The 23,756-nt window shown below is 37.4% G+C and overlaps 1 protein-coding gene and 1 long non-coding RNA gene across 14 annotated transcripts in view; both read left to right on the plus strand.

The window, feature by feature from the left end:
• Positions 1-10,616: 10,616 nt before the first annotated feature.
• si:ch211-207d6.2 (sickle tail protein homolog) overlaps positions 10,617-23,756 on the plus strand; it is a 61,331-nt gene continuing 48,191 nt past the window's right edge. For 8 of the 13 annotated variants that reach the window (XM_058750436.1, XM_058750446.1, XM_058750477.1 and 5 more), the window contains exon 1: positions 10,620-11,328. In XM_058750436.1, the coding sequence (XP_058606419.1) occupies positions 11,148-11,328 (181 nt within the window). In that variant the 5' untranslated portion in view covers positions 10,620-11,147. Of the gene's footprint in view, positions 11,329-22,306; positions 22,690-23,756 lie in introns of those variants that run through there. The other 5 variants (XR_009266868.1, XM_058750472.1, XM_058750475.1 and 2 more) reach the window with 3 other exon arrangements.
• Positions 18,293-20,146, plus strand: LOC131523882 (uncharacterized). The gene is made up of 3 exons (XR_009266873.1): positions 18,293-19,423; positions 19,833-19,905; positions 19,998-20,146. It is a non-coding gene; the product is annotated as an uncharacterized LOC131523882 (long non-coding RNA).

Below are 23,756 nucleotides of genomic sequence, written 5' to 3' on the forward strand. Positions count from 1 at the left end.
GACTCCTACGTTAGAATGCTGTTCATTGACTTCAGCTCAGCATTCAACACAATAATCCCACAACAGCTCATAAATAAACTCAACCTGCTGGGCCTTAACAATTAGCTCTGCAATTGGATCCTGGACTTTCTAACCGGAAGACCTCAGTCAGTCCGTGTCGGCCACAACACCTCGAGCACTACCACACTGAACACAGGTGCCCCACAAGGCTGTGTGCTCAGCCCGCTGCTCTTCACGCTGCTGACCCACGACTGCACTGCCAAGTCCAGCTCCAACCACATCATCAAGTTCGCTGATGACACAACAGTGGTAGGTCTCATCAGCAACAACGATGAAACGTACTACAGAGAGGAAGTGGCACAGCTGGCTGAATGGTGTGGCACTAACAACCTGTCCCTCAATGTGAGTAAGACAAAGGAGGTTGTGATGGACTTCAGGAGAAACTCCGTTGATCACCCCCCACTGACCATCGACAGCTCGACTGTGGAGAGAGTCAGCAGCACTAAATTCCTGGGGGTGCACATCACAGAGGATCTCACCTGGTCACCAACACCATGTCACTCTCCAAGAAGGCACAACAGCGCCTACACTTTCTCCGCCGGCTGAAAAGAGCAAGTCTCCCTCCACCCATCCTCACCACTTTCTACAGGGGCACCATTGAGAGTGTGCTGACCAGCTGCATCACTGTCTGGTACGGGAACTGTACTGCAGCAGACCGCAAGACCCTCCAGCGGACAGTGAACACAGCTGCAAGGATCATCGGTGCCCCTCTCCCTTCCATCCTGGACATTTTCCTCACATGATGCTCCAGCAAAGCCAATAGCATCGTGAAGGACTCAACACATCCCTCCCACAGTCTCTTCCAGCTCCTACCATCAGGAAGACGGTACCGGAGCATCAGAGCCCGCTCTGCCAGACTGCTCAACAGCTTTTTCCCCCAGGCTGTGAGAGCCCTGAACTCAAATCACCCCGCCCCTCTCTGAACCCCCATACAAACCCCCTACCTCCTGTAACAATGTAACGTGCAATTCGAAGTGTGCTACACACAGGTGAGTGGGCCTGTACAAACCACCTGTAGTAGCACACTCTCCTCCTCTATGCGCACTAGTCACTTTTCACACACACTGCTGTGTGTACACAAATCCCACAAAAAGAACTCAGTAATATATGAATGTTTACATGCTCATGCACTACAAATCATCCTGCACTGTTCCCCAGCCAGCTGCTTGAACTCAATGTTTCTCCTTGCACATGTACAGTATTTATCTGAAGCATTCGTATAGTTTGAACAGTTTGTATTTTTTAGTTTGTATAGGTACTTTTTATAGATAGTATATTTATAGTCAAAATCTATCAGTAGGATAGTTGTGTATAGGTTTATATTGTCTTACTCCATTGTTGTATGCCTGTATTTATGTAGCACCGTGGTCCTGTGAGGCACGACATTTCGTTCCACTGTATGCCCCCGCATGTAGTGGAATGACAATAAAGCTCAACTTGACTTGACTTGACTTGATTATTTTGTAAATAAAGTAGTAAATTGTTTTTTTTCTTCTGCAAACAAAACTCTTGCTTTGTGTCATAAAACTGAGGTTAAACCACTAGACTCACACTGAATACTTTAATGATGTCTTTCCTACTGTTCTGGAACTTGAATGTGTAAGTTGCATAGCTTCCTATGGAGGGTCAGAGAGCTCTCGGAGTTATCAAAAATATCTTACTATGTGTTCTGAAGATGATTGAAGGTTTACGGGTTTGGGTACGACATGAGGGTGAGTAATTAATGACAATTTCCATTTTGGGTGAACTAACCTTTACTGTAAATCCTTGTTGTAGGCTACTGTCCCATAGCACTGACTCCAATCATAATGAAGTGCTTTGAGAGGTTAGTCATGCACAACATCAAAACCAGCCTCCCCAACACACTCGACCCGCTCCAGTTTGCATACTGTCCGAACCGCTCTAAGGACGATGCAATTTCCTCCACTCTCCACCTGGCTCTTACCCACCTAGAAAATAAAGACTCCTACGTTAGAATGCTGTTCATTGACTTCAGCTCAGCATTCAACACAATAATCCCACAACAGCTCATAAATAAACTCAACCTGCTGGGCCTTAACAATTAGCTCTGCAATTGGATCCTGGACTTTCTAACCGGAAGACCTCAGTCAGTCCGTGTCGGCCACAACACCTCGAGCACTACCACACTGAACACAGGTGCCCCACAAGGCTGTGTGCTCAGCCCGCTGCTCTTCACGCTGCTGACCCACGACTGCACTGCCAAGTCCAGCTCCAACCACATCATCAAGTTCGCTGATGACACAACAGTGGTAGGTCTCATCAGCAACAACGATGAAACGTACTACAGAGAGGAAGTGGCACAGCTGGCTGAATGGTGTGGCACTAACAACCTGTCCCTCAATGTGAGTAAGACAAAGGAGGTTGTGATGGACTTCAGGAGAAACTCCGTTGATCACCCCCCACTGACCATCGACAGCTCGACTGTGGAGAGAGTCAGCAGCACTAAATTCCTGGGGGTGCACATCACAGAGGATCTCACCTGGTCACCAACACCATGTCACTCTCCAAGAAGGCACAACAGCGCCTACACTTTCTCCGCCGGCTGAAAAGAGCAAGTCTCCTCCACCCATCCTCACCACTTTCTACAGGGGCACCATTGAGAGTGTGCTGACCAGCTGCATCACTGTCTGGTACGGGAACTGTACTGCAGCAGACCGCAAGACCCTCCAGCGGACAGTGAACACAGCTGCAAGGATCATCGGTGCCCCTCTCCCTTCCATCCTGGACATTTTCCTCACATGATGCTCCAGCAAAGCCAATAGCATCGTGAAGGACTCAACACATCCTCCCACAGTCTCTTCCAGCTCCTACCATCAGGAAGACGGTACCGAGCATCAGAGCCCGCTCTGCCAGACTGCTCAACAGCTTTTTCCCCAGGCTGTGAGAGCCCTGAACTCAAATCACCCCGCCCCTCTCTGAACCCCCATACAAACCCCCTACCTCCTGTAACAATGTAACGTGCAATTCGAAGTGTGCTACACACAGGTGAGTGGGCCTGTACAAACCACCTGTAGTAGCACACTCTCCTCTATGCGCACTAGTCACTTTTCACACACACTGCTGTGTGTACACAAATCCCACAAAAGAACTCAGTAATATATGAATGTTTACATGCTCATGCACTACAAATCATCCTGCACTGTTCCCCAGCCAGCTGCTTGAACTCAATGTTTCTCCTTGCACATGTACAGTATTTATCTGAAGCATTCGTATAGTTTGAACAGTTTGTATTTTTTAGTTTGTATAGGTACTTTTTATAGATAGTATATTTATAGTCAAAATCTATCAGTAGGATAGTTGTGTATAGGTTTATATTGTCTTACTCCATTGTTGTATGCCTGTATTTATGTAGCACCGTGGTCCTGTGAGGCACGACATTTCGTTCCACTGTATGCCCCCGCATGTAGTGGAATGACAATAAAGCTCAACTTGACTTGACTTGACTTGATTATTTTGTAAATAAAGTAGTAAATTGTTTTTTTTCTTCTGCAAACAAAACTCTTGCTTTGTGTCATAAAACTGAGGTTAAACCACTAGACTCACACTGAATACTTTAATGATGTCTTTCCTACTGTTCTGGAACTTGAATGTGTAAGTTGCATAGCTTCCTATGGAGGGTCAGAGAGCTCTCGGAGTTATCAAAAATATCTTACTATGTGTTCTGAAGATGATTGAAGGTTTACGGGTTTGGGTACGACATGAGGGTGAGTAATTAATGACAATTTCCATTTTTGGGTGAACTAACCTTTTACTGTAAATCCTTGTTGTAGGCTACTCCATGTTGAGTGCACACAATAATCCAAAGAGTACAATAAATACATTTACGAAGTCTCCTAAGTTGTCAAGCACCACCTCCTCTTCCAGGACAACAGAGACATTTAGCACACTTGACAGGGCTCTTGAAGTGCAACTCCAGTTTTCATTGCAGTTGTGTGGTTCTCCAATGGCTCTGTAAAAAAATATAAAATAGCAATGTCAATATAAGTCTACATATAACGTCTATAATTTATGCAGCCTGTATTACACAGAGCCACGTCACACAAATTACATCTAAGAGCTCATAATATTTGACACTAATATGGAATTAACATATTTAATAAGAACTGCAGGGCTCGAGACTCATTCTTCCCACTGGTCGCACTTTTGCGACTAACTTTCTCAGATGGTCGCACGAGCACATAATTTGGTCGCTTTTTTTTTTTTTTTTTGCTACATTTGATTAATCAATGCATGCTGATGACCTTTTATCATAGTTTACAGTTATATGCTAACGAAAGTGTTCAACATTCGACCCGTTCTTTTTCATCAGTATTATTTGTGATTTAAATTTTGTGAACAGGAATTCCTTTTTTCGTGCGCTTTCACTTTCGCGATCTTGGTGTCACGTTTTACAAGAAAAGATAATTGTCTGTTTTGCTATACACCTTTCACTTTTTAAGACTAAAACAAAAGATGGATTCATTGTTATTCTTAAAAGCACAACAACAATAAAACAGTAGGCTAACAAACTAGCTTGCATAACACTTATTAACAAAAACGACTAAGAGGAGGCATGGCATAGAATACATCACATGCTGTATTATATACCGACAATAAATTACAGAATGTTAAGCAAACACTGAGGAATCAAATAAATAATCATATTTTTTTTTTAAATAAGGAAAGCCTACGCAGTGTAACTTGAGATAAACAACAAAGATAAGCTTTTCAAAACTAAAACAAAAAGAAAAGTAAAACTAAACTGGCTGTAGCTGACAGGACTTGCATGTTTGTTTGTTTTTACAAGAATACCAACATGTCCACCTTCTCTGGTTTAAGAAGCGGTCTTTTACTTTAGCTTGAAAACCAAATCCTCCGTTGTGCTCCATCAGTGGCGCGCACCTTCGAGTATAAACCAGGCTCTACACCTGAAGCGCTCGCGCTGAAAGCACCTCTCTTCACGTTTTCAGTGAAATCTGACTCCTGCTACAATGTGCCGCGGCTCTGCAGCGCGCGCTGTATTATATGCAGACGCTTTGGAGCTACGCAGACCATGCACTCGCACACATGCGACCACGTCAAATTTTTACTCGCACAGTCTCAAAATTTTTGGTTGCAGTCTAGAACTGATTTAAATACTCACTGTGAAATTCATAGTGGTTCCTTTTTTAAACTTCTGATTTCTGACTAAATGGTGCCTCGTAAGCTCAGACCTAGCAATGGTGGGTTACACTGACTCACTGAGTGGAACAAAAAAAAATTTGTTACAGCAGAAACGTTTTCCTTGGGTCTCATACATTTAATATAATAATCATAAAATGAAATAAAAATAATTTAGTTCAATAAATAGTAACTTTAGGTAACCGAGAGATTGGGGTGTGCAATATTGACAAAAATTATATCTCAATATTTTCTGGGATTTTATCGATAACAACAATTAGATGGACAATATTTTGCTGAGTGTGTTTTTGTGCTTACATTTTAAGGACTACAGTGGACTCCTAAAGTTTTGATATTCTGCATATTCTGTGTGGTGGTCAGTTCACAGCAGTCATTGAAATGAATCTTTTCCAATACATTTAAATTGAGTTTTTATGGGCATTTTTACCTTCATAAAGCCATTTTTCTAAAAATGTGCACCATCTTTTGAGTCAAATTCTTACATTTTAGTAATCAATTAGAATAAGACATTTGTGCTGTTACCAAGCAAATTAAATCAATATCAACAAAATTCATCTTTGCAATGCAGAGGAAACACATAAGCTGCATCTGAAGTGGAAACATTTACAAATGGTTTAATGCAGGACATCAACTATTTAAGCTACAGTTACAACTGCATAAATAATGTTCTGATATTTTAAACATGAATGCTGATATTTGGAATTATTTAAAAATGAAGACGCTTTAAATGTGAAATTAAAGCCGCCAGTAGGAGGCAGCAAGTCACTGTTAATAAGCGAGTCATTGCGATTGAACCGAATCATTTAAACGATTGATTCATTCAGGAACAAAACACCGACATGTTGCTCAGAGATGCAAATTGTAATTATTTTTGTTGGCGAAAGAGAGCAAAAACAGGCAACATTGTGTCTAAAACGTAAGTCCCTTAATATTACCATCTTGTTTAATGAACTATTGTATAAAATCAATATCACATTTGTTATCATGTTGCTTTGTGGTAGAAAAAATGTCACTCTTTGTGTGATATTGATTAACCATTTAAAATGATGTAAATATATACATTTTCTGAACTAGGTTATTATAACGGCAACATTACATGAGTACAGACGTGAATTCACTGTTATTCTGCAAAATACAATGCAATTTATATAAAATGTATTGTGTCCTAAAGTAAAACATTCGGAAACTCGGTTGAATTCGTTTAGCGAATACTTACGTTAACTTATCAGAGACGGTAAGGTAATGTTATGTTAATATCATTGAGACCTACACTCTGTTTAACTTAAACATGTCTTAATAAAGACAACGTTCAGTACTCACCATAACTTTATTGATGGAAAATCCGTCTGGAAATGATGTTTGTTGCTCCTCAGAGATTTGAATCCGCCAACGGTTTCTTTTTTAGGAGCAAGGCTTGTTCGGCCAACAGAGATTTTTCACTTCTAGTTGATAGATTGGCTGAGCACAATTTAATATGTTCAGTGAATATATATTCTTAATTTTAACTTCAGACCTTCAGCTAAAATTAGTACAATGTCTTTTTTTTTTTGTTTGGGGGTAATTTTTGGGAAGCAATTTGTTGACTCAATGTTTATTTGTCAGTTTTCACAATTTTTCAAAACGTAAATTTTGTACAGTGTTTATGATATTGCAAAATGTAAACTTACAATTTTGATATACTCCACAGTCTACATTTTAAAATATGATACTTTTTGCTCTGCATTAAAAATAGTTCAAAGCCACAGCAGAACGTATTGCACCAAGCAACACACAGTAGTAAAGCTTTTTCAACAAATGGGTTGGGTGAGCGATTCAATGACTCAATCATAAAAAGTCTTGTATCTTGTTTAATTTCTGAATTAATCTGCCTCACCCATAAAGACTTTACTACTTGCTAGTATAACAATGTAACCAATAAAATAAAATAAAATATTTACAGAAAGGCATGTGAACCGTAAGAGAAAATGCAGAGTGGTAAGTGTCTCTCAATGACCTCCTATCCCACATGGTATATAATAAAACCAGGCACCAATTTTTGTTCTCATGTGACAGCACTGACAGCAGATTTGATAGGTAGTCTGTTCTGGCAGGACTGCTGAATGTGTGCTTTTGAATAAAATCAACTCCAGACGCTGTAGACAGGCTGACGAGTCAAACTGTCATAAGACGAGGATACACCTAAAGTCTAGGATCCTGTGTTCCTACATGTCTGTTAGCTTTCATTCTTTAGACCTCAGGCCTGCTCTCATGTGAACCGAGGGCGGGCTGAAAATAAACACCTATTAAAGCCATTTTATTCCTGTTCTTCAGAGAACCATGACAGCATGAACTCCCTGGACCATGTGCTTGGGAGATATTTTTGGCACAGATTAGAGCACAGTAACCCATGACAGACACAAAATATGCCGGAGGGGGCAGTGAGACATGGGCATCACTTAATTGTTGTGACCACAAGAAACGTCAGTGCATCTGTGAGTCTAGCTACACATGAATGTTTTACGGCTATCACAGAGGAGAATGTGGATTGTCTTTCTTTTAATCTGAGAAACAAGACATTGTGTGGCTGCAGGCTATGTCGGTTGTGAAATGTCCATGGTACTGTAGTTGCATGTCCTATTAGAAACCGGAAATGTTTGCTTTTGACCAAAATGTCCTTTTATAACAGGTAGTGTTTGACAAAAACAGCCAGATGAACTGCAGAACATCTCTAAATCCTCCTGTTGTTATTAGTTAGACTGAATTGCAAACCGTAGTAGGCTATGATGTGTTTCTGTTGGATTCTTAAATTATGCATTCAGAAATACATCTTTTGTTCTAATACCTCTTGCTCTCATAGTTGCTACAAGTTTTTGTAAACATAACCATAACAGGAAAGTAATAATACATTTAACCCCCCCCCCAATCTAAATATTTTAGAGAAAATAAATTGTGCTACTTCAGTTCAAATCTGTTACAAATTAGGCTCCCGCACCACGTCTCTCGGACCATCAGAGGGAGCCTTCACCCGAGTATTAACTTCATTTGGACTCAGTTTCCCATCAACCCTCATACCTGGGACTGATCACCCTGCACCTGTCTTCAATTACACACTCACTCACTCACTCACTCTCACATAAAAGACACTCTCACCTGCTCTTCAGTGCGAAGTCTTGATTAGCCACGGTTATCATTTCTGAGCATTTTCTGTTACTCTGCCTACCTGTGTATTGACCCGGACTGTATTCTGATTATTGCTGCCAGCCCCGACCCTTAGCCTGTTTATTGTTTGTGTTTGCTCGCCGCCTGCCCCGACTCTCTGGATAACGTTAACTGTTGTTTCCCAGTTTCTTCTGCTGTTTGCTGCACTGCCTTGTACCACCTTTTGTCTAATAAACTGCAGATGGATCAATACGCTTCTGACTCGTCACAAAATCACTGGAAAATATTGTTCATTTTATTTGTATTATTATTTTTTGTATGTTCTCGTCAACTTTAAGGGTTAAGGTGAATTTAGATAATATGACTACAAAGGAGTTGACGCCATTTTATAGCAGGGTATGTTGTAATACTGGTGAACTCTCTAAGTATTCAAAAATACATACTCATAGACAGACCCTTATATACTCCTATTAGTACCATAGCAGAGCAGTGGTTAGAATAATTGTATAGGTTTCATAAACATGCAATGCACTCAAACGCACAGAAGGTTAATGACTGTGCATATCTCACTGCACATGTAAACATGTAAACAGACCTCAGCTGAGAAGTCATCCCAATTAAATACACTATCTCAAGCTATATAACTCTAAACATACCATTCGTGAATATGAATTGGTTCTGCACTTCCCATAAGAGCAGCTAGTTCTTGTTAAAGATCCTCTCTTTCCTCACAGGCTTTGCAGCACGATCAGCAATCTCATCACTCTTCTCCATCCCTTGTTCTGGTTTAGTTTAGAGTCACTCTGGAGGGGAATGAGCGAGACTAATAGCCTTAGTAGAAGGAATGCTTTCTTTGCCTCAGCATTCATTGTTTTGAGTAACTGACTTTTTTTTCTTAGTAAGTGCAGATTCTTTTTGTTTTTTAAAGTGTTTAATAACCAGTACTGGACTGTGTCATTACTGAATAGTGTTACAGTCACTATACAGAAAATAATTTTCCCCTCAGTTTTCAATTCATAGTAACATGGTCCAGATGGTGGCAGACTTACGTCAACATAAAATGAGTGAGAAAATTAATTATGAACCTTCCATCTTGCATGCGTGGAGAGATGATATGCAAGTTCAAGTTTAGAGGTGTAAAACAGAGTCAGTGTCACATTACATCCCATTATATTTCTGGGTAAGCATTAACAACACTATTTTTAAGTGCTAAAATGAAATAGATTTTTTCTGTTTGGGTAAATATAGAGTGGGGATCTGTGCACCTCATTTGCATATAAGAGAGTGTGATATTCTATTATAAAAATAAGATTTGTCAATTTTGATTTCATAGACTTTGAAGTGTGAGGAATTGTTTGTCAGATATATCAATACATTTTATATTTTAACAAAAAAAAAAAAAAATAATAATAATAATGCAACAATTTCATTGCCAGTACTTTTTTCAACCAAAATGAATGTTGATAATGCAGCACTAGAAGATAACAGTTATTCATTAATTATTTATAATGATAATGAATGCAAATTTAATCTGGCCCACAGTTTGACATAAAGAGAAAGGTTAGTAATCAAAGAAATGTTATGGCATAAAATAGAAATATTTAAGATTAAGAGCACTATTTCTAGAATATATATATTACCTAACATTAACAAAGATTAATAAAGAGTGAAATAAATGTAGTGTTCATTGTTCATTCATGTTAATTAATACATTAACTTATATTAACAAATGACACCTTATTGTAAAGTGTTACCTATTTATATATATATATATATATATATATATATACATGGGTAACAGTGACCATGTGAACTTCTTTGTTTAAAAGGTCAAATGTTTCTCCACTGAAGCAAATCATGCTGGAGAACATGATCATCAGGTTTTTTATTAAACTTTTCATTTAGACTGTTATATTGTAATACAATTTGTGATGAAAAAATAAAATAGAAAAATGCAAAACAGAAGCATTTCACAAATTTAATCAGACACAATAGATCAATATATAGATAGATATATAGATAGATACTGTAGTTTACCTGTGCGCTGATCATTCCAGTGCAGTACAACATGCCTGCACTATATGAGGATAAGGTGGGGAGGGAGGTTACAAGAGCTCTTAGCCTATCACAACCATGCACATGGGAGTAAATCTCTCTCCTCTCTATCCCTTCTCTCTCTCTTTCTCACTGCCCGAGTGTGACTTAGCTGTGGCTCTGGTCTGCATGCACAGCAGTAGGAAGCCAACTGACACACAGTGATCATCTCTGCTGCCTCCCTGGTTAAATCTGCATGGCGACTTAACACAGAGATTACATCTGCATTACGAGCACTGTGTTTCACCAGCAACTACACAAGTAGATTAGATGCCTGATGCTTGCCTGGTGCTGGATTATTAGGAGGATCATTTCTCCAAAGCGGGAGAAGTGATTAGACATCAGCATGCTGTGCGTTTCTGCATAGCGAGAGAGTTTAACAACCTCAGCTCTTTCAATGATTCAGTTCTTCAAGCGTTCAGTTGTGTCCTCAGTGTGGTGCCTCAAGCTGAGCAGATGGTTCTCTCCAAGGACTCCTCAACTACTTCAACTGGTTTCACTCTCCAGTATTCGTCAGAGCAAGAATGAATATTAACAGAGAAGGACAGCAAATCAATTAGGTGGATGTCAGGTTATCTGCAAAGTTTGGACAGGTGAAGGTGTGTGCAGTTTCAAAAAGAAGGGAGAACTTTGGAAGAATCCCTTACCAACGTGCTTCAGGAGAACCTGGAGAGATGTCCAAACCTTCACGTCTGGTCAAACCCTCCAAGCAGTCCCGAAGGGAACCTCCAGGGAATCGCTCACACATGCTGGTTGTCGGGGAGAGGTTGATGAGGGCTGGCAGTGAGGGCAACCTGGTGAAATCCAGACAACCCCAGAAGTCTTCTGACACCAGTCCAGTGGGTTCCAATCCAGGTATTATGCTTCCTAAATCTGATTGGTGTATCTTGATTAGTTGATTAGATATTTGTGTCACACTACAAAATATTAGACGTATGACCACGCACACACATACAGATATGCTTACGTTTCTGCCATGAGTTTAGATCCGCCTGTCTGAGGAGCTTTTGTACGGTATTCCTGACTGCAGCACATGAGTAGGCTTGTATAGTTTGGCTGATGCTTTCTCTATATGGGGGGATTAAGACAGGGGTTTGACCCTCACTGTTCACTCTGCTGATTAGTTACATTCCCTCCTCATCATCAAATTATCTCACATCACTTGATCTCATTGGTGCTAATCAAACCAGCAACTCTCAGCCAGATTCACTAAGAGTTACACGTTTTTAAACAGTGACTGCATAGGTAGCTTGTAATACTGATTTAAGCGTAAAATGATTAGAAATAATTTATGAGCCAGAAGATTTTATCAACCTATGCTCTTTCCAATTGATTTTGATGTATATTTACAGTAGCTGACTTTAAAATCTCTGAAAAGTTATAATTTATGAAATTAACAATCACATATTTGTGTACTTGTGTGCACTGTGTAATAGTTAAAAAAGATTTGTTCAGCGAGAAGAGCAGTGATAGGAAGCTCTCTCAATTGATGTCAGCAGTTGACTTATAAGTTTTGACAGTGCGGTTAGGCAAAAGTTTTGAAGAACTGTCACCGCTCTAATTAGGTCAGTTTAGAAACCACATGGTAGCTAATGGGTACAGGGACTGAGGCTTCTCAAATCAATTAATATTTTATCAGACACCTTCCACAAAAGACTTTCTTGTGGTTCATTACTGTAAACACACACACATACACGCTGGTTTTCTTATCATTATGGGGACATTTCATAGACAATGGTTTTTATACTGTACAAATTGTATTTTCTATCCCCTTACCCTACCCCTAAACATACCCCTCACAAAAAAAGCTTGTTTCTCCATGGAAACCAAAAAAAAAAAATGTCCCCACAGTCAAAATACAAAATAGACAAATAGCAAACACGCTATTTAAAATCCAATTCCAGTAGTAGACTTAACTATAAATATGCAAACTCATTTTGCTCATTTTACAGAATATTACAAACTCAGTAAGTTACACAAACACAAAGCATGCTGGGTAATGGGTGGTGCTACAATATAGAATCTTTTTTAATTGCCGTTTGAAAATAGGAAATGTTATTTTAAAAATGACCAACTTGAACACACCTTTACTATTATGTGTTTTATTTCCATGTAATCTATATCATTTAAAAGTTTGGGGTCAATAAGATTTTAAATTAATAATACTAATATTTTATTCAGCAAGAATACATTAAATTAAAAGTTCCAGATTTAAAGTGACAGTGACTGTTTTACTTGATTACAAAAGAAAAAATATATTTTAAATTAATACTGCTCTTTTTAAAATGAAATAATCCCTAAAAAAATGCTTAAAGGGTTCCACAAAAATAATAAGCAGCACAACACTGATAATAATAAGAAATGTTTCTTGAGCATGAAACTACTGAAGACTGGAGTAATGTCTGTTGAAAATTTAGCTTTGACATCGCAAGGATTTGTTATATTTTAAAATATATTCAAATAGAAAAAAGGCATTGTACAATGTAATAATAAATAAATACTGTTTTTAATGTATTTTGGAAAATGTTTACTTACCCCAAATCTTTTGAATGGTAATATAATTATATTGTTTATCTGTCACTACCTGTTTTCCACTAGATTGCTATTTGCAGTTTTGTATTTTTTTTTTTTTTTTTTTTTTTTTGAGTATTGCGCTTATGTTATTAGTCTCCAGTGACTTTCAAATGCCAAAATAGTTTTCTTTCACTTCAATGATTTTTACCCACACTGCTTGGAGAGGTATGAGATTGAAGGCACAGCATTAGAACCACTGTCCCCTGCTGTCCCCCATTCCCTCCGTCAGGTCTATTAAAACAGAGATTTATCCCAGAGACAGCACCAATCCTGCCACGCCGCTGCAGATACAGTACATGACATTTCCACAGGCACAGAATCCAACACTGCATGGACTCTTAGAGTGCTTTCTACCCTCAGAGGCTCCAAATGTGCTGAAAGAGATTCCTCTGAAAAACCTGCGGCTCCAATTGCCTCCATGAACTGACACCTAATTTTAAAGCCTCTTTTCTTTCGGCTATATGTGCAATGAACTGCAGTTCATATTTATGAAGAATGTATTTTTTCCTATTCAGCTGAACTCCAAAATGCATTTTTAGCAAAAGGTGCACCTGAGATATCACACCTGTTTTTGTAACAGCCTGAAGCTCTGCAACAAGCAAAAAAAAAAAAAAAAAATGTTGGGGGTATGGCCTTTCATTTTGTAGCCAATCGGAATGTTTGTCACATTAGTTTGACTGCAACAGTCAGGTTTAGTAAAATTCCATTCATTTTCTCTGTCAAGGGATTGATTTTGAACGATAACTTATAAGACTGTGAGCTACAAAGTTGTTAATCTATGATATATGCTTTTGTTGAACAACATATTTCTTTTTTTCTTTAAATAACTTTGTTCAACAACAGAGTTACCCAAGAAAAAATATCTCCACCATTCGAAACCAGAAAATCACTCCAAAACTCTTATAGTGCCCTTAATGAGAACTCTTAATGTATTGTTTCTACATAATCTTTAAAATCAAAAGTTTTATACTTCTCTCTCATTTTTAATTCAATAGCATTGAAAGACCTTCAAATACTTTTACAAAAACTATTTTTGCCCAATTTTATTCACATTCATTCATTCATTCATTACTTCAAGCTTGGTGCATGGCTTATAACTCTTAAACAAATAATCAAACACAATTGCCAAAATGGTCCTCTCTCTCTCTCTTATTCTAGCAGATTGGTTAATTTAAAACAGTCCTCCTTCTCAAATATGTAGAATTAAAAGATTCATTCTAGTGAAACAGTTCATTTGAATGGTTCATGTAAGTGTTCACAATGATATGATTTACCAGTTCATCCTCTACTATATTTTTAACTTGTTTATGTAAATTAGGATGTTTTTGTTGTAATGTACATTTACCTGTTCAAATTTGATACCTTAACTGAGATTTGTTTCATTCAAAAGCCGTAACTGGTTTAGTGCCAGCAGAAATACTGCTCTGATAAAACAATTACACCATTTGATAATTATATCCTCTTATATATAACAAAAAAAAAAATCACTATTAAGTAACATCAGTGTAGTTAACTTTCTGTTGTTGCTTCAAATCACGATAAGCTCGTACTGTAGCTTGAACCTGTGCTCATGCTTTTTATATCGCCAAATAAGTAGTCTTTCATAGAGTGACTCTTTGATTTTGTGCTAGCTTAGGGAAAGGAATGAGAAATGTGTTTCAAAAGCAGGCGATATTAATCATAATTAGGCTACAGAGGTGTAGCGGGTGAGGAAATGCTTTGCTAGGTTGGAGATAATTTGGGCCTCTCTTTGCTAAATAGTGTGATTACATTCGCCTACTCTGCAGCTGTATGGGAAAAATTAAAAGTTCCCAAAAAAGCTTTTGGAACAACAAATTGTTCTCTTTATGAAAGAGTTAACGCTTATCGCACAATCAAACCCCAAGAAAAACAGGATGCTTTTTTTTTTTTCAGAACACACTCCCATTAGGAAATGTCACTTTTGTGACTTTTATCCTGCACGCAAAATGTGGTTAAGTTTTATCGTCAAAGCTTAAAATTTCACTTAATCATCCTACTAAACTGCTTATTGTGCACAGAAATTGGAGATGTCTTCATCTTGCTAGTGAACTGAACTTTAATGCTCTGCAGTTATATAACCTCCCTGCATCTGCCTCTGAAGCGCTAATGTAATACAGGAATTAGCCAGATCTTCATGTGCCGTTACGTCAGCTTAATCAGCAGGAAGCGATATGGTTTGACATCAGTGTGATCTCACACAGGATGTGTGCCTGTCTTGTCCCATTCCTCTCTGCTGCCCTGTCCAACCTCATTTTTGTCCCCGCCACCAGCTTAGCTCTATGGCATTCTCACAGCTTTGAACCAAACGGTTCAGAAAACATACAGTATGCAGAGCACAACAATCTAGAAAAAAATCAATGTTGGAAATTATGGAGCTTCTTTTTTTTCCCCAAGATTCAATCCTATGTCCACATTAACATTCCTGTCATTCAGCAGCACGTTCTGCATGGAAGAACTGCAGAAAACTGGTTAATATACTGGCCACTTCTGTGCAATTTTCTGATAATGATTTGGAGTTTAAAGCTGCTGTGAGCATGCGTTCAGTCTAATCTCCAATCAAGTCCAGTTTGTCTGGTTATGTAGTAGCTGAGCCCAGGAATATAAGTGCTCACTGTTGTCAGAACCACACTACTTCAAAACTTGAGCGGGCCAAGATCCACACTGCAGACTGCTTAGCTTGGCCTGTTCAGATGGAGTTATTAAAGATACACCCCAACCACCCACAACGAAAACTGCCTATAATGAGACTTAGAGGTGACTGGAGGGAGAAGACGGCAATAGCTCTTCCTCAGGTTACGCTATCCTTCTTCTCAGAGAATTTATTTCCTACTCATTATAGTCAGGAAAGACAATTCATTAAAGACCGTTTGGCAGCTGGAGTTAGTCTGTTTAAAATAATAATTCTGTAGAGCTGTTGTCAAAGTTTATGTTCTATTTTCAGTTGTTAGTCAAGCCACTGAATTATCACATTTTATTAGTATTTTGTTTAAAGCCTGAGATGTGAGTAAAGTCAATCTGGGACAATCACAATATTACAGGTTGAAGTGTTGTAACAGGCAGGAGTGGTGTGTAGTATTAAATGGAGAGCATTTCCTGAGGTTATCCATTACCATAGGTGATGGTCATGTATAAATTTTAAAAATGCCATGGTTTGGTTTCTTTTTCTGCCTCTTCTCTTTCTCCATAGTGTATGTTGTTTTTCGCTCTGCGCACACCTAGAGACATGGAGGGAGATGCTTTCTCAAAGCTTGATTTTGTGGTTTTCTGGCTAGCACCAGATAACTGGTTTTACTATTTTTAGGGTATTTTCAGGTTACAGTCATGCCAATTTAGCAAAAGTTACAGTGAAAGTACCTACAAAATTTAAATAGGTGACAGGGGACCCAGCATAAGGAGACATGACAAGCATACTAAATGCTAAATTAACATAGCAAACTCAAAACTAGCTTTTTCCTGGAAGGTTAAAACATTTGAAAAATATTATTTAAAAAAAAAGGCCTTAAACACTTTAATGATGCCAAATAAAATACGGATACTGGACTGTAAGTTATAAAGTCTAAACAAAACTAATTCTGTTATTCTTAATTGTTTTTTTTTTGTTTGTTTTTGTTTTTACAAATGTACGTTAGTGGACCGAACATAATTAAGTTCCTTTTAACAAATAACCTGAACAAGCAGCAAAAAAGTTGTTTTTTCCTGAAAGCAAAATAATTGGCAAGTCAGAAAGAGTATTCATGAATGAAGTAAAAGGCTAGATGTATTATAAGGTATTATAATATATTTTGTACATTAGGCTATACAATTTTTGTACATTATACAATTTGTACAATGTATTATTTATTTATTTATTTTATTTTTATTATTAATTTTAAAGATTTATATCTGATGCCATTTTAATCCAACTACAGGACCGTGATGAATTGGAATATGATGAATAGGAGTTTCGGCAGTGATAAATTGCTTAAAGGTGCATAATGAGCCAAGAACAGACTAATGCACATAATTTGAACTCTTTATCACTACCGAGGCCTGTACACATTCTTCAAGTATGTCATAGTACAGTTTATTATGTGCATTCTCATTTAAAGATTTTTTTAATAGCTGTTATTGCACAGCACTGAACACAGAATACGTCATCTTCACGCTTGACTGAAACTGTCCTTTTAGATAACTCCAACAGATGCTGTCAAATCACAGAAGCATCTTGTAGCTGTCATACAAGGACAACGTTAAATTTCCCAATGCTTCAACTAGTGCCAAACAAGCCAGATCTAACTGATCAAAAGCCACTGTCTTGAACAGGTCGCACCGTTTCTCTTTATAGATGTTTTGGTTCTTCATGCCTGAGTCCTTGTCTCGACTTCCAGTAATGTTTTGAGTGCTTTTTCATTTTCTAATATAATTCTCTGTATCTTTGTAACCAACTGAATCATAGAAGTGAATTCTGTAAAAGTCCTTCTGTTTTACAAGTCTTATATGATGAAGCTGAATCCATTGTAGCATAATATATTTTATCATGGGCATTTTCAGCCATGGATAAATTATGGATTTAGATTAGATTTGTCACTGGTTAATTAATAGACTGCCCAGAATGGCTGGTAATTTGGTACACTGCCTAGTCCACAAGCCGCTAGCTATGATGCCATGTTTTGCAACAGCATAAAAAAAAGAGATCAGCGTCCCTAATTCCTGCTCTCTTAACCGCCTCACCATGGCTACCTATCTCTGTGCTTGTCTTTGCCCAGCCAGAAGCTCTAAAGAGAAGCAAACAGCAGAGAAGAGATCTTTCTCAGGACCATAATGAATTTCTCCTCCTCTCATCTGTGTTTGTGATGAGCGCTGTACATGCTCACTGAGAATGTAGAGAACCATTGCAGCATGGCAGTCCAAAGGACCCTGCTTCAGGGCACAAGTGAACTAGATCAATCAGCTTGGCTTTGTCAACCTAGGAGAGCCCTCCACCACCACCGTTACATCTGTGTCCCTCCATGCACTGCACTGCTCTTAGGTGTCACATCCTTTTGGCAGCCTTTTTGTTTTAAATCAAAACACTGACGGAGACAGTACTTCAAATATATCCTTTATGTCTTCTACAAATCAGTGCATATTCAGATTTTTTTGTTTTTACAAAAAGTCTCTTATATGTTTACCAAGACTACATTACAGTAAACACAGCAATACAGTGAAATATAATTAGTTTTTTTTTTTTTAATGTAGGCTATTTTAAAAAGTCATTTATTCTTAATGGAAAAGCTGAATTTACAGCAATTATTACTCCAGCCTTCAGAGTCACATGATCCTTCAGAAATCATCAGAAAATGCAGATTTGGTGCTCAAGAAACATTTCTTATTATTATCATTTTTAAAAACAGTTGTGCTGCTTAATATTTTTGTGGAAACATTTAAAAGGTTGTAGCATAAAAATAATAAATTAATACTTTTATCCAACAAAGACACTGATCAAAGAAATTGATCAAAGTTTAGAGTAAAGATATTTATAATGTTTCAAAAGATTTCACATAAATCTTGTTCTTTTGAATTTTCTATTCAACATCCTGAAATCATCCCAACACCGATTATAATACCCATTATTAATAACTGAGCAGCAAATCAGCATATTGGAATGATTTCTGAAGGGTCATGAGCAACTAAAGACTGGAGTAATGGCTGCTGAAAATTCAATAATTCAATTCAATAATTTATTATATCTTAAAATATATTAAAATACACTGTTAGACATTTCTGTAATTTCTACAGTCATTTACTGTATATCACCCAGTATAATACTGCAAATTCCCTTTACAGTAAGTAACTGTAATACCCTTTGCATCATGGGAATTTTCTGTGACATCAAACCCCACAGAGACTTACTGTATTTTTTTTTTTTAATTGCTGTATACTACTGTATTTCCCATAACGGCCTCTTTGGCGCCATTCTATTGAGGTTGTTTTATTTTCCTCATTTCTTACATTTAAATTGACACGATTTGCACAACACCGTCTCTACAATGCCGCAACAGCTTGGGACTGACTACACTGGACATGTTATATAATGATTGGAAAATCCCTTTGTCCTTCATGTCAGAAACAGCTCAGGTGCTTGGAGTACATCTGTACGTCAGAAATATTCGGGGGCATCACTTTACTGTCTGCATCCACTGTAGATAATATAATGGGTTCTATATTGTCTTTCGGTCGCGTCGAGCCGCGCCACTCGCATCCGAGGAGGAAGACACGGAAGCAGCGGGGCAGCGCCGCGGGTTTATCCCTGGGATGAATCCGCCAGAGTGGACGAGCTCCGGAGAACATCTGCGCTGTCGATGCACCTTATGAGAGAATAAGACCTGCAAGCAAGGTAAAAATATATGTACGTTTGTCTGTGTGTTTGTGTCAGATTTTTGCACACCAGTTTAACCTAGTAACATACCGTCAACATGGCGGTAACAAACTTTACTATGGTAAACTGCGCTGTCGTTACTAACGACTTTTGTCAGCTTATTAAGTTACCGAATTAAAATTATTTTTAACGAGCCACGCTTATCTTATATTTACATTGTTAACTAATGTGAAATTGTGTTCAGGTGTTAGTAGTTAATGTTGGCCAATAGCCTACTGAGAAAATAAAATGGTATGTTAGCTAGGTTAAACAAGTTTAATGGCTAGCTGCTTTTCTTGTTTTAGAATTAGTTTGTTATAGTTTTTAATAGAATTTAAGATTTACTGCATTTTTTTTTTTTTTTTTTTTTGTATTTCTGTTTTAAAAGCAACTGCAATGAAGCATCATGAAAGACATGAGCTATATGAGCAGGCCAGTCACCCCGAGACTGATAATTCATGGTAAGAGAACAACTATGGTTTTGAGAGGTTTGTGTATTCTATATGGGGTTTGCCTTTTTAAAGTGTGTCATTTCTACTACTTGTTTTTTCAGAGAAGACATTTCTGTCACTAACAAAGTGGATGATGAACAAAGGTGGTGGCCACGTTTTGGAGCAGCACCTGGGTTTTGCAGATGGCTATGTATTCTTGTGAGGATAAATCCAGAGGATACAACATAATGCACTGCAAAACGTCCTAAGACAGGAGAAATGGTGAAGATGCAATGTTCCAACATTGGAAGACTGTATTTTTAACTGTTATACATACAATGTTTTAAATAAAGAATTTGATATTCTATAATTATTGTGTCTGTTTTAATTGAATGCCAGTAGTACCTATGTAGAGTAAAAATAAAATGAATTCTATATAAAAATGATAAAAATCTAATGAAATCTATATTAAAATGGATGAATTACAGTAGAATACTGATGAATTGGATTACTTTTACAGTAATTTACTGTAAAACAGTACAGTTTGCAACTGTAAATCAAATCCAGTTTGCTACTGTAAGTCTTAATTTAACAGTGTTGCCAGTAAGTTACTGTAAAAACCCTTTGAAATGTCTACAGTGTAGAAAAAAGATTTATTGTAAAATGTAACAATTAAAACAAATGTTTACTGTAATTTTTGAAAAATCTTACCGACCCAATCTTTTGAGCGATAATATATTGTTTATCTGTTACTACCTGCTTTCAAGTTGATTGCAACTTTTTGTTTTATACTTGTTCGGTATATAGAACTAGTCAAAAACAAAACCACACATGTACATTAACACTGAACAAAGTGATGCTGACTTGCAGTTAATTCTCCTTATCCTACTAAAACAAAGTCCGAAAGAGTTTCAGGAGAGTGTCTTGTATCTTAGAGACCTGGTGTATTTATACCCTCCTTACGGGTTCGCTTGGAAACAGAATACCATTAGTGAAGAGCTTAGAGGTGTAAACTTGGCTGCGGCAGTGCTTAAGTCTCTCATTGGTTGAATAAAGCTGACCTGCTCAGGGACTTTTATCTGTGTTGTTGGTGTCTGTCTAATGGTGCTGAAAGAGGAATGACTAAAAATATGATGTCCTCTGGGCAGCCCTTCATATAAATGTCAGTTTTGCCCATTGGACTGTATTGTTGGTCTTCTGTTATCACTTTGTACTCAGTCTGTCTTTTAAATGTTACAAGTGGCTGGAGAGAGTGGATTTGGATGTGAGAGGAAAGTTACATGATATGAAAAAAGCAGGTTTGAAAAATGATGGGCATGTACACTCTCAGAAAATGGTACAAAAGCTGTCACTGGGGCGGTACCTTTTATGTATAGGGACCAATATGGACCCTTAAATACAAATGTGTTCCTTTTGAAAAGGTGTGCTGTGAAAATATTTTACAAGGCTTAGGCAATGGTTCTCACCATCATTTTATCTTTATGGTCAACTTATGAAATGTAAAAAAAAAATCTGACATGACATAAAAATAAATAAAATACAAATAAATTAATAAAATATATTAATTTAATATATTAATTTAAAAATAGTATTTTGAATATATATATATATATATTAATTTAGAAAAGTTTTAAAAACTATTACATTGTGTAAAGTAGACTGTATCATTGTTTTTGATAATTGATAATAATATGAAATGTTTCTTGTGCACCAAATTAGCATATTTGAATGATTTCTGAAGGATCATCTGACACTGAAGACTGGAGTAATGATGCTGAAAATTCAGCTTTGCCATCACAAGAAATAAATTACAGTTTAAAATAAATTAACATAGAAAACGGTTATTTTAAATTGTAATATTTCAAAATATTTGTTTTTGTTATTTTTACTGTTTTTTCGATCAAATAAATGCAACCTATGTGAGACTTAAAACATTAAAACATCTTAACAACTCCAAACTTTTGAACAGTACTGTATAATAAAATAATGTTTTTAATATATTATCTCATTGTATAGCCACTCTTGTTTTGGCTCGATGCATTGTTGATTCTTTTTTTCCTCACTCTATCTGTGGATGAACAGAAAGAGAGGGTGGAGGAACCAGCGAATTTAGTTATTAACTGCAACAAATCTTTTCCAATTCCTGCAAACAATGAGCAGGTGTTGGAAACATTATATGAAAACAATGAGGAGTGGAATTTTTAGCATCTTCTGAGAAACCTCTTTCTCTCCCAGTTCATTAAGGAGGGGATAGCGAGAAATGTAACAGAATCTGCCCTACTCATCTAAGCTTTGTTAAAAATGCTGTTGAAACCTCTGTTGTTGTCTGTTCAGGGTCACAGGTAGGGTTTGTTGTTGAAAAACGAACCTCTTGCTGACAGAATGAGAGCTGTGCTTTGAAACGTGAAGGAAAGCTCTTATTGGCTTTATTGTGTTCTTTGTCTTAAATCTCTGATGCCACAACCTGTGTCCAAACACTCTGGAACCACAAATATAAACACTTCTTAACTAATTGTCTATGCCTTTTCTAGGCAGTAATCTCCCTGTCACCTCTGTCCTATGCTTGCTGGTAGTATACAAAGGTGAGGTTTAAGGAACAGGAGTGCCATTAGTCTCACAATAGACCCTCCTTTTTGCTGCATTTCCGACTCGCACACACTCTAACTTACATAAACTTCAGCTCAGTAGTGCAGAGAGTAGAGCAGTGGTTTGAGCAGTGGGCGAGACACTCGTATATTCAATAGAGGGAGGCAGTGTGAGCCTCACACCGAACAGGATACACATGCAAACTGACTCAGAGGACATTTAGAGCTGGTGAGTTTTTTTGGAGGACTGAATTACCCCTATAAATGTCAAATCGTTTATGGGCTCACATTTCATAAACAGTGGTTTGGGATGCTTATGTTTTATGTTTGTATTGCTGCTTTAGAACTCCTTGCAGATATTGAACTTTGTCATTGAGATTTATATTGCATGTTTTAACAACCAGAACCAGATTGTTGTGTGTGGTGATTTAAAGTGCTGCAATTATATGGACTTAAGTATTTTTTGCCAAGCTTTTTGACATTAAACCAGTGTAAAGAGATATTCCAGATTTTGCAAATACATTATATTTACATGACCAGTATGTTGATGGAAAGGGTGTTAGACTTTGTATTATTCATATTTAACAATCTACCCGACTCTGTCGTACTGTTGTATTTAAGGTAAATCCTTATTTATGCAGCACCACAGTGATTAAGTATGATCACGTCATATTCAGGTTATTAATGTTCAGGAATTGGGTGGTTGTATCAGTCCGGCAGATTAATTAAATAGGATGATCGTGGAATGAAAAATTGGCTCCACAGTTTCATTTCTGAAAAGGTATCAGCATGGAGCCAAAAGTTTTGACAATATTTAATGTGGAGTGGAGAAACTATTCACTCCTTAAAATTCAAGAAATGTTTTCTTGTTCCTTTTCTCAGGAAATGTTTTAGTCATGCTTTATTTTGGCAAACCACATGTGTGCTTGTATGATTTAATAAGAGGAACTGTTTCAGCTCCATCTGCTATGCTTTGAAAAGACTGACACTGGCATAATGAAAGTGTGAAATTTACAAAGGGGAGTGTTGCTCACCTCATTTGCAGTAAAGATGTTATTTTTGTCATATACTCTCACATGCAGGCCAAGTGATCATTTCTTGCACAACAAAGCAGTCACATCTATTTAATAAAAAGTTTAGTCCTCTGGTAGGAAATAACATGTCTGATTGCTTTACGGTCTGTCAAAAAGCAACGGAACTACCACGTTCAAGACCCAGAAAGGTCTCCTGAACGCACGTCAAAGACTGACTCGAAAGAGAAGAAATTGTTGAATTAAGTCATTATTTTTGTTTTCT

Source organism: Onychostoma macrolepis, chromosome 02 (assembly GCF_012432095.1).
Source record: "Onychostoma macrolepis isolate SWU-2019 chromosome 02, ASM1243209v1, whole genome shotgun sequence".
Lineage (NCBI taxonomy): Eukaryota > Metazoa > Chordata > Actinopteri > Cypriniformes > Cyprinidae > Onychostoma > Onychostoma macrolepis.